The following is a 12,497-nucleotide window of genomic DNA, read 5'->3' as shown; positions in this document are numbered from 1 at the left end:
CATCATACAGTCCTGATATTGTTTTTTGCTATCCAAATCTGAGTATAATAATCCCGATGTGGTCTGATCAGGCATTATACAATGAAATCATCACTCTTTTATCTCTACTGGTCAAAGTCCTTCTTAGTATTGCAGGAATCCTCTAGGTTATCTTTACCACTTCCAACAATATGTTCCCTAAGCCTCAAATTTTTATTCACCATCATCCCAAAGATCCTCTGCATCCTCTAATAGGGTTCCACCAATAGAGCATGCAGCCTCCCATTTGTCGATCCCAAATTTCAAGACATAATTTAGTTGCATTAAAATGACATTCCTATTCTTCTCATCTTCACATCATCTGCAAATAATTGAATATCTCTGTAACCCAGTGATGATATCATTGACATAAAGATTAATAAGCAAAGATACCAGTACTGATTCCTGTGGAACTCTACTTGTGGCCTTCCTTTTCCTTGATACTGCGTCCCTGTACAGAACTCTCTGATATCTATCAGGCAAGCAATTTTTGATCCAGTTCACTAAACTGATATCTGACTCCATGAGTTGCAACTTAAAAGCCCAGCTGATCATGTGGTACCTATTAAATGGCTTTCAAAGATGGGGGAAAAAAAAGAAGCAGTATATGCCTTTCTCTTGTTACTACTCTTGTCACCAAAGCAAACAAATTGCTAAAACAAGAATGCCTCTTAACAAATCCATGTTAACCTTTACAGATCATATTACTCTTATCTGCCCATTTTGTATACAATCACTCAATAATGTCTTCAAAAAATTAACTAATACAGAATAAATACAAATTGGTCTATAGTTTGACAACTTCATTCTACTAGCAGCCTTGTGCTGATAGTAGAATCTCACCTTTCTTCCTCGCTAGACACTTTCCCAGCAGCTAGACTTTTGAACAGATGGGTCAATAAAGCTATCAGTTTCTTAGCACATTCTCTCAAAACATGCAGCAAAATCCCATCCAGGATTGTACTTGAAACACATTTTTCACATGCCCATTTAATCCTATCCATCCAGGAATAAAGCCTCCATTTCTGGGATGAAATGTCCAAATAAACTGATCTTTAAACAAACTTCAGTATCATCTGCACTGGTCACTTGTCTTCTATTTTCATCTAACAATATCATTCACCCCCAGTCATTTCTCCTCTATTAAGAGGAGAAATGACTGGGGGTGAATGATATTGTTAGATGGTCATTTCTCATAGTCATAGATATAGACATTTCTCATAATCATAGATATAGTCATTTCTCCTCTATTAAGAGGAGAAATGACTGGCCATGTAACAAAAGAATTCCTTAGGATTTTTTTGGATTGCATGGCTAGTTTCTTCTTGTATTCCAATTGTGTATTCCTTACTATACCAGTCACTTCTGATTTCTTTATTCATGTACTTTGTGTGTTATCTTTTTTCACTTGAGGTATGTAACTTACTATTGCTGCTGATAAATATTTCTCACTAGCTCCCATACACTGTGATATCTCCCCCTTCTAATTTTTCTAATCCATGGAACTGCCCCAAGCTGATTTCTAAGATTTTCTAATATTCTAATTTTTTAATCTATCTTAAATATGAAATAAAATAATGAAAAGGTGCTGACTTACATTTAGTTTTGTTACTTGTTTCTTTGTATAAGAAAAAAAAATCTTAAATATTAAACATTTATTACTTTCTCACTGTTTAAATATTACCAATCTTATAAGAGACATAGGATATGTAAGTGTTAGTTAGTAATGACAGTTAACAACACTGTCAGTTTGAAACCTGAAGAAACATGATATAATAAAATGCAGATGGTTAAACTGGAAAGAGAAAGAATATGTGATTGCAATTATTTTTGGGTCGTAAAAGTTTTATAGAACAATAATGTCATATATATATATATATATATATATATATATATATATATCACATTATGTAAATACAAACCATATTTGAATTACTGATTTTTAAAAGACAGAACCATTACTGTTACTTGTTCTCTCTGTTATTCAGGATAATTAATCACTAATCTTAAAAGTTCACTGATTCTTCACAGTGAAATCAAATTTCACTGATCAATAATAATTAACTTCTCTTCAATATTCAAAAGAAATATTACAGCATATGGGCATTTACTGCTGCTACTGTACCTTCACATATATTATAGGCAGACCACCTTAGATCTTTATCAGCCTTGTTTCCTTGTTGTTCAGGATGATGCAGTTTCAGTATAAGTGGAATTGGTATTCTTTGGGCTAAGTAGGACACAGAAGAATAAGGTTCACGAAGCTGGGCAATTCGATAACATCCCATGAGCACCTGAATAGAACAATGTATTTCAGAATGGACTAAAAGTTCATCTTTTATTGTTCTGCAAAAAGAGTAATGTAATATAGTTATATTTTATTTTATTTTATACATCATGAGAGTTTATGTATAAAATAAATTAAGGAATAAAAAGAGAGATGATGCAATGTTCATGAAAAAATACACATCAGATAATTATTTGATCAAAGGATAAGTATAAGACAACAATATCATGATTTCCATCGCGTGATTAGCTTAGTGGCTGTGTGCTTCGCAACCATCTATTCCCATCGGTGACGTGAGGAGCTGAAGGATCTTCTTCAGCCATAGCCAAGTTAGCCAGTCTTGGGCGTGGACAGTAAGATTTTTATCCCAGTTTATCCGGGGGTTTTTCATCGCGCAAAGCAGGCAAACCGGCCTAGAGAACTCAACAATACAGGACATAAGATACACCACAGTGTAGGGCTAACCACCTTATCCCGTGAACAGTTTGAGGTCTGATAATTAATTAAACCCTTGGCACCACAAGGTAAAAGAGGGTAAAAGGAATATGAGATGAGATATCATGATTTCCTGATAGATATCCTCAAAGTGATATACAGGATAATACGATTACATTAAACAACCTTTTCTAAATTAATATGTTACCTGTCAGATCTTGTATTTTGGTTTTCTAAGGCTATCAAACATCAATCCATCTATATTTCAATCTTCCTCTGGGTGCTTTTCCATCCTTTTAACACACAATCTACTCCCATTATGTTGACTATTATGTCATCTTGGATTACCACTGTTTTTAAAGTTACAAGTCAATGCATTACAAGTCTCATTCTACATCTTGGCAATATGTCTGTAACTGAGACTAAATATTTCATGATTTAAATATTATTTTTAATCCTTTCCCAATGCTGTTTCACTCCATTAAACTTCTAACATGGGCCTTGGTCATCTATTCATCTGTTTTAAAAAATAAAAGAAATGGATGTCTTAAGGGTCAAAGCTGTATAACTGAGAGGAGACCTCCACATAGCCTTTAAAGGAAGAATGCGGAGAACTGACCAGGGCTTCTGACCTAATGTACAATCCTCACCTTCTCATGGTGCACCCTGTTGGGTACCTACCTAGATACTGAATGAACAAGGATAGGCTGGCAATTTGGGATTTAGCTGACCAAATTGTATTCTTATTGGTTAAACCAAAATAAAAAAATGATGGTACAACATGACAAAATTTCATTCTGGCTGGGGCGTCGCCCGGTTAAACAAGGACTCCATTGTTTTCATCAGGGAACCAGGACGAACAGCGAAAAGTCAGCTACTGGAACAAATCTGAAAACACAACCCAACTCAACATCACCAGAGTTAAAGATCGGTACTATCAACATAAGAAGCCTGAATGGCAAAGAAATGGAGCTAGCTGAGGAATTAGATAAGTACCAGATCAACATAATAGGGGTGACTGAAACAAAAAAAAGATGAAAACTGGTGAGATCTTTCTGAGCAATAAATACAAAATGTTATATTCAGGGAATTACAATCAAGGCAACACAAAATATGAGGCTAATCTTCTTGAATGGCAGTCAGTCTCAATCAAGTAGAGTAATGTGGGCAAATATGAGAATGGGGAACTGGACAATGAGACTTATTTGTGCCTATGAACCCACAGACGGTTCTACTAAGGTAGAAGCGGGGAATTTTTTGAGGCTTTAGAAAAAGGAACTGACACAATGAAAAAGGAAAAGTTGGTCCTTGTTGGGGATCTAAATAGCAGAGAAGGAAACGATTGTCAGACATACAGAAATAATTTGGGAAAATTTGGAGAAAAAAAGAAAGCTAATAATAATGGCAAATATCTGTTAGATTTCTGCTCAGGACATGGACTGGTTATTACTAGTTTTTTTAATTTTCTAATTTTTATGTTGGTCACCATGTTCCAACATAAAAATGTGTACAAATTCACATGGAGAGAAGTGGGAAGGAATAAGAAAAGTCTCATTGACTATGTTATTGTTGATAGTGATGTTTTCTCCCTGGTGCAGGACACCTGAGTGTACAGAGGATTTTAAATTGGAAGAGATCATTATTTAGTCTTGAGCAGGATAAAATCGAATTTCATATTGAAGAGAATAACATGTAAGAAAGTTTTAAAGCAAATAAAAGTTGAGCAGCTCTCAGATGCAAGCTGTAGACTAAAATATACAAAAATTATTGAAGAAAAAATGAAAGAGTTTGAGAAAAGCGACCAATTGGAGATCCAGTGGGAAGCCGTGAAAAAAACATCGATTGACTCAGCCAGAGAGGCATGTGGTGAGGTTGTCTACAACGATAGAAAAATCAGAACTCCATGGTGGACACAGGAAGTTAAAGACGCAGTGAAGAAAAAGAAGAAATCATATCAAAAGTTGCTGGCAAATAAGTCAGCTTGTGCTCTTAGAGAATACAGAGACAAATGTAAGAAAGCTAAATGCTGTGTAAAACTAGCTAAACAAAAGTCATGGGAGGATTTTGGAAAGAACATAGAAAATAAATATCAAGAAGGTGGTAAGATATTCTGGAGGATATTGTTGAAGAAGCTTAGAAATGGAGGAAAGATAGTTGTAAAAGAAGTTAGAGATGATAAAGGTGATGAAAACGGCAGAAAAAGATTTTCTTCGAAAAATTGCTAAATGAAACAAGCAGTGATAGCACAGTGGTAAAAAACACACAACAAGCATACAGTCAGGAATACATATCCATACTTGAAGTAGAAAAAGTCATCAAAGGCTTAAAATGTGGAAAGGCAGCAGGAGTAAATGATTCGGCTAGAAATGCTGAAGTATGGTGGTATAAAAGTCTTACAGTTGCTGCACTGCATAGTTCAGAAAGCATGAACAGAGGGACGAATTCCCGATGATTGGAGTAGAGCTCTCATAGTACCCATATATAAAAAGGGAAATAAAACTGAATGTGAGAATTACAGAGGTATTTCCCTACTGAGTGTTCCAGGCAAGATCTATGCAAGTATACTTGAGAAACGGTTGAGAAGAATTGTGGAAGAAAAGCTTGGTGAAGAACAAGCTGGATTCAGGCCAAATAGAGGCTGTCAGGATCAGATCTTCACTTTACGACAAATAGTCGAGAAAGCATTGGAATATAACAAAGATCTGTATTTAAGTTTTGTCGATTTGGAAAAGGCATATGACAAGGTGCCAAGAGAAGCTATTCAACACACTACAGTTATATGGTGTCGATTGGGCATTATATCAAGCAATATATAGTCTTTATTTGAGTTGTAAGTCAGCAGTTAGAATTGAAGGAAGTAAGGAAGATGGTTTAATGGTAAATCTGGTGTGAGACAAGGATGTACATTATCCCCTCTGTTATTCATTATCTATATGTATCACATTATGAAGGAAAGTGGTATTAAACATGATATCAAAATTGGAGATGTTAATATCAGCTCTTGCTTTATGCGGATGATGTTATACTTCTAAATATATCCGCTACAAGTCTGCAAGATTCTCTGACTAAATTGAATAACTGTTGTAATAGATATGGTATGAAGGTCAGCATTAAAAAGACAAACACAATGAAAATAGGCAGAATCATTGAAAATGTCAACTGTGTTGTGAATGGAGAACCTGTGGAACAAGTAAAACATTTCAGCTACTTAGGCATGATTTTTAGTGAAGATGGTAAATTAAATATAGAAATAGACAACAGAATCGGCAAAGCTGGTATGGTAGGAAGTCAATTGAATAAATTCATATGGAATAAGAGAGAAATTAGTCAGAACACTAAATTAGCTGTATACAAGACAGTATTCAAACCAGTTTTAACTTATGGATCTGAGAGCTGGGTCAGAAGTAAAACACTTGATCAAAGACTAGAGACCGCAGATATGAGAGTCCTGAGAAAGATTAGAGCCATGAACAGATGGCATCAATGGCAATATCATGTTAAAAACGAGGATATTAGGAAAGAACTTGACATTGTCAGCATCCAGAAATGCATTAGCAGAGCTAATCTCAGGTGGTATGGTCACTTAAACAGAATGGGCAAAGAAAGATTAGCAAAATAAGTGTTCTCTGCCAGGTTTGTAGCAAAACGACCAGAGGAAGACCAAGATATAGGTGGATTGATACGGTACAAAGTACCTTAGACGATAGAAATATAAGATCTGATAATGTTGGAGTCTTGACAAGTAACAGACTGATTTGGAGGAAAATTGTAGATAGGAAGTTAGTAATGATGTAATTTTTTTTTCATGTAGTACTATCATATCCTGTACACCCCTTGAGGGTACATGGCAGGAATTTGATGATGATGATGATGATGAAGAAATGGAAGACACATGGTAAATAATTAATTTTTAATGAAAATTTTGGCCTATGAGTCAAAAGCATCTTTACTAAAGAAATGGAACAGCATAATATACACTTAACAGAAAGAGTCTATAAATCACCACAATAAAATTACTAAGGTAACAGTCAAGAAATTCCTAATAATTAAAAAAACAACAATATATAACTGAATAAACAAATTTAAAAAAAGATGAAGTACTATCTCCCATAAATGGAAAAAAAAATAAGGCATCAAATATATATTTAAGTTTGCACAATGAAAGTAACATTTCTCAAGGTTCCTTATAAAGACATTCCATGAGGAATCCTCTAGTACAAATTTACTCTTACTCAAGAGGACTCTGTACTAGTAAAGATGGTGATCAGCAAGGCCAGATTGTTTAGGCTCAAGATACTTGAAGTAAGATTTATGTTTTTCACAAAAATAAAAGGAAGATCTCCCAGACAGTCCAAAATAAGGCAAGGTAGAACACCTGAAGAAGAAAATAACTAAACAGCATTTTTGGATCTGCTAATTCTTTGTCAACCAGATGGCAGTTTACAACTGTCAGTGTTTCAGAAGAAAACTTGCACAGTCATTATATTCACCTTCGCTCTAGTCAAAAAATTGGGACTATTAAGACCTTTGTGCATTGTGCCCATACTTTCAGTGACGTTCCTATTAATAAAGCTTTTAGCAGCTACAGAATTCCTGTCTCTTCTGCTCAAGAAGAAATTACTTGTATTCCACTGCCTTTTGTGCAAAATTTTTTAAATATCTTTGTGTCATTTTGTCCTATCAGAAAAATCCCTCCCCCTCTCTTTCACCAAAAGACAAGATTTCTCCACTTAGTTTTCCAGGTGTCTATCACATTCCTTGTTCTTGTGGCCTGTCATATTTTAGACAATCTGGAAGATTAGCCTTTTCTATTGTGAGGAACATAAATCTTACATTTAGTATCTTGAGTCTGAACAATCTGGTTGTTGAACATGCCATCTTTAAGTAGGCTTGTGGGTTGTTTAAAATCTTTATGTTAATTGTATATTATGCTGTTCAGGGCTGCCCTCAGATTAGATCGTGCCCTGAGGCAAACAATTAAATATCACCCCTGATGGATTATAAGACAAAAATATAAGAAAATCTCCAATTGCTATTTTCTTTTTATTACAAGAGAAACATTAATGCAAAATGATTATATAATAATATTAATTAAATACTTGCTCTACAGGGATATCGCACAATAAAACTGTTTATAAGCTCTTCTAAATTTAAATTATAAGCTAGAGTGGAACCTCAGTTTCGAACACAATTCGTTCCTAAAGGCTGTTTGGAAACTGATTTGTTTGAAAAATGAAACCATTTTCCCATAAGAATTAATGTAAAATAGAATAATTCGTTCACGAACCCCAGATGATTGCTTACTTAAACCTTTACAACAGTACTTCATGCATAAAATCGTATACAAAAATAATGAAAATGTATAAAATCTTACATAAAAAGAATAAACACAATAAATAGATAAAATATAGACGAAAAAGGGTGATCTCTTTCCACAAAACTTTGCACCTCACCCCATTTCACACACATTTCTTTGATCAAACTATGAATCCTCCCTTCATCCGTCTCTGAAGACATTTCTTCAATCACCATCTTTCGCTGCTCCTTCTGAAGGTGTTCCAGTTCTTCCATGGCAAGCTCATTCCTGTAGTCCTCCACATAAGTATTGCCAACTTCCAAGCCTATGCTTTTGCCCAGAGACACAACATCATCGACAACTGCAACATACTCAGCCTCAAAGCCCTGAATGTCTCTGTCTGCTACACAGTCTGGCCATAATTTCCTCCAGGCCGAGTTTATGGTCCTGTAAGTCACTTGCACCAAGGCTTTGTGAAGAATATTAAGCAATGGAGGCTATTGAAGTGATTTTTCCAAAATTCTCTGAGTGTTAATTCTGTGTCAGAGGTCACTTCAAAACACCTTTGAAACAGTGCTTCGGTGTAGAGTTTCTTAAAGTTCAAAATGACCTGATGGTCCATGGGCTGGATTAGAGGAGTCGTGTTAGAGGATAGGAACTTCACTGTGATAAAATCAAACTCCTCCACCAACTCGTCCTCCAAGCCTGGAGGGTGAGCAGGAGCATTGTTCATCACAAGAAGGCATTTTAATGGCAAATTTTTATCTTGAAGGTATTTCCTCACATTTTGGGCAAAGACTTCATGGATCCACTGAATAAAAAAATTCTTTTTTCTCTATATAACTGTTTCTCGTTTATCCAAATCAGCAACAATTTTTCCACTTCTTCAATTGCCTGAGATCTTTGTTTAGTAAGAACTTTAACTCATTTTGCTACATCAGCTCCCTTGATAGCCTCTTTATTTTTGAGTATTGTACAGATCATTGATATCACCATATTGAACTGCATAGCAAGATCCGAGACACGAATGTCATTTTCATGTTTGGATAAGATTTCTCGTTTCACTTCAATCATGGTTCTAACAACTTTTCTTTTCGCTTTTCTGCTATCACTGTCTTTTTTCAGTCCCATGGTGGCTTATTTAATAATAATTTATAAAAAATAAAAAAACAGTAAAACACAAAGAAAATCAAGAAAAGGCACTGCAAATTCGAGAAGGTGTCTGGATTGAGAGGCGGCTGCAGCGTAAGTGACGCTCTCCCACTGTACATCTCAGCCTGGGGGATCACGTGGTTGCCGGTTTGCCTGTTCGGGAACCGAGATTCTGATCTGAAACCGGTGCGTTTTTGGTTTGGAAAATATGTTCGGGAACCGATTTGTTCGAGATGAGAGGCATTTGATTCCACCGTATATCTGCCTCTGTCGATATAGCTGTTAGACCAACCAATCTTTCTTGGGTCATTGCTGTTCGCAAATAATTTTTAATCAGTTTAAGCTTGGAAACACTTCTTTCCACACTTGCTAATCTAACAGGAATTGTTAGCGTAGCGGCAGCTCCAACTGCAATATGGCTGAACGAGTGCCCTTATTAAGCTGTGCCATGAGGCAGGCTGCCTCTATGCTACACCGTGTCGACGGTACTGATGCTGTTCCATTTCTGTGCTGAAGATGCCTTTGACTCATAAGCAAAAAATTTAACACTAAAATATTAAATTTTTTTTAACATACATCTTCTGCTTATTTTTTAATGTAATGTCATCAACTCAGGAGCTGGAGGAAGGGAAGAGTGATGCCAGGAAGTCAGTTTTATCTATAGGTGTTATAACAATTCCATCTAGATGAGAGAGAGAGACAAAGAAGTGCAGGTGAGCTGAAGTCGTATCTGATGGCTTTTACAAGGGATCAAGCAAACTTTCTGCATCTGTCTCTTACAAAATTAGTTTTGGATTGGTTTATGACTATTTTGCATTTATCGCATTTTTTTTTTTTTTTTTTTTTTTTAAATGGGCTGAATACTGGCTAACTTCAATACTATCAGGTTAATGACACATGAATATGAAGCTTGTATAAATGATACAAGATGAGTGCTAATTCTGATGTGCACATTTCAAGCACAATGAAAAGGGACAGATACTATATGGACTAGGAAACCTGTTGGTATCTAAGCTATTAAGGATTCTGATTTCCTTCTGGAGAAAATAAGAGGACACATGAAGTGAGCTGCTCTTGGTATAGTGAGAGGTAATTTGTCATTGTCAAGTATATGACAGCCAAAGGAGAAGACTGAGCAGGCAGGAAATAACTAAGACTTATTTTTGAGCGATGCTATAATGGTAATATTGGAATGTTGTGTGCGTGTATGAGAGAGAGATAAAAGTACAGAAGAGCAAAAGTTGTGATCCTTGGTGAGCAGGAAGTACGTTTTCTGCAGCCTTTCAAAGCCTGACTTTGGATTTGTTGATTATATGTTTGTTTACAGGTGTGGAAGGTTGAGTGTAAAGTTGATGTTATTGACTTGAGTCACTTCAAAAATATGAAATTTTTAACTTGAACTGTTTTGGCAGTTCAAATTAAAAATGATGGTTAGATAGTGATTAGAGGCTTAATTAGAACTGCAGGATGAGTGCCCTTTGTTTGTCTATATTTTCAGTAGTGAAATATAAATTATACCATGTCAAAATACAAAACAATTCTCTAAAATATGAAACTTATCTACCATAGGATGTTTTTCCGTATCAACAGCAATGAGTTTCTCATTCAGGTAATGATATTGTATGGAACAAACTTGCAATTTCTAACAGTACTATGAAAACTACTAAACATTTAATAATGCCAGCACCAATTTTCCATTTAGGAGGAATTCTTTGAAGCAATGCATTTCTCAACAATGCAAAAGTGCTTATTAGAATCAGTGTGTCACCCATCCATTTTTAATTTTGTTAAGATTCTTATATAAAATTTAATTCCCAAATACTGACATTTGGACAAAATATAAAAGATCCAAAGGACTTGGCCCACTTCTTCTAAAGCTTTATATATATATATATATATATATATATACATACATGTTTGAAATGTATATATTTATTTATTTTTTTCAAATGCATCGTCATCATCAAATTCCTGACATGTACACTCAAAACGGGGGGGGGGAGTTGGGGTGTACAGGATTATTAGTATGGGAACATTGAAAAGTTACATCATTACTAACTTCTGATCAAGAATTTTCCTGCAAACTAATCTGTTATCTGCCAAGACTCTGATATGATCAAATCTTATATTTCTGTCTTCTAAAGTGTTTTTTTTTTGCTGTATCAATCGACTTAAATCTTGGTCTTTGGTTATTTTTCCTGCCAGCCCTCACAAAGAACACCTGTTTTGCTAATCTTTGCTCTCTCTCCCATTCTGTTTAAGTGACTATACCACCTTAGATTAGCTCTGCTCACACATTCTTGAATGCTAATAATATCAAGTGCTTTCCTAATATCCTCATTTCTGATATGATACTGCCATTGATGCTATCTGTTCACTCCCCTAATCCTTCTCAAAATGCTCATATGCATCGTAAGCAACTTTTGATCAAGTGTTTTGTTGTTTAAGAGATATCCATGCTATGAGCAGTTTCTCCAATTAACACAAAAAAATAAAATAAAATAAGTAATACTATTTAAAATCAATAGTATTACTTATCCCTTGTGATTTTTTGCATTCCACTTTGTAATTAATTATTGTAGCTACTGATAATGGCCTGTAATATTCAGGCTGAAATACATGACATTAAATAAATAGTATTACTTATTCCGCATTTTTTCGTGTTAATCGAAGAAGGATCAAGTGTTTTATTTCTAATCCAGCTCTCAGCTCCATATATTAAAAGTAGTTTGATATACAGCTGGCTTAGTGTTTTTGACTCATTTCTCTTTTATTGCATATATATATATATTTATTCAGTTGACCTCCACCATACTAGCTTTGCTAATTCTGTTGTATGTTTTCCAAATTTAATTTGTCATCTTTACTAAAACTGTGCCTAAATGGCTGAAATGTATTCTATGTGTTCAGGATGCATGTCTTTTTATTGCTCATTTTCATACAAAATTTATTATAGAAGTTATTCAATTTAGTCAAGGAATCCTGACTAAACTGAATAACTTCTTGTAACAGACTTGTACTGAATTTATTTAGTGTATAACATCATCTGCATAAAGAAAAGAGCTAACATTAACATATCCAATTTTTATATCAGGTATAATGCCACTTTCCTATATACATATAGATGATTAACAGTGAAGATAATGTGCACCATTGTCTCATGCCTGATTCAACATCAAACCATCTTCCTATATACTTCAATTCTAACTGCTGACTTGCAACTCAAATATAGAATGTTTTGCTTGATATAAAGTCCTATTTACATCATAACTGCATAACTATAACTGCAGCGTTTTGCACAGATTTTCT

General features: G+C 34.8%; 1 protein-coding gene across 2 annotated transcripts in view; it reads right to left on the bottom strand.

Annotated features, from left to right (window-relative positions):
- Positions 1 to 12,497, bottom strand: part of Ns4 (Nucleostemin 4) — a 186,507-nt gene that overhangs the window by 20,808 nt on the left and 153,202 nt on the right. For both annotated transcript variants that reach the window (XM_090404747.1, XM_090404748.1), the window contains one exon: positions 2,144 to 2,312. In XM_090404747.1, coding sequence (XP_090260873.1) covers positions 2,144 to 2,312 — 169 coding nt within the window. The remainder of the gene's footprint in view (positions 1 to 2,143; positions 2,313 to 12,497) is intronic.

The sequence above is a fragment of the Typopeltis vanoorti genome, chromosome 15 (genome assembly GCF_054136105.1).
Source record: "Typopeltis vanoorti isolate ZY-2024b chromosome 15, IOZ_Tvanoo_1.0, whole genome shotgun sequence".
NCBI classification, from domain to species: domain Eukaryota; kingdom Metazoa; phylum Arthropoda; class Arachnida; order Uropygi; family Thelyphonidae; genus Typopeltis; species Typopeltis vanoorti.
The sequence above is the reverse complement of the archived record's forward strand: the minus strand, read 5'-3'. Positions and strand labels throughout refer to the sequence as shown.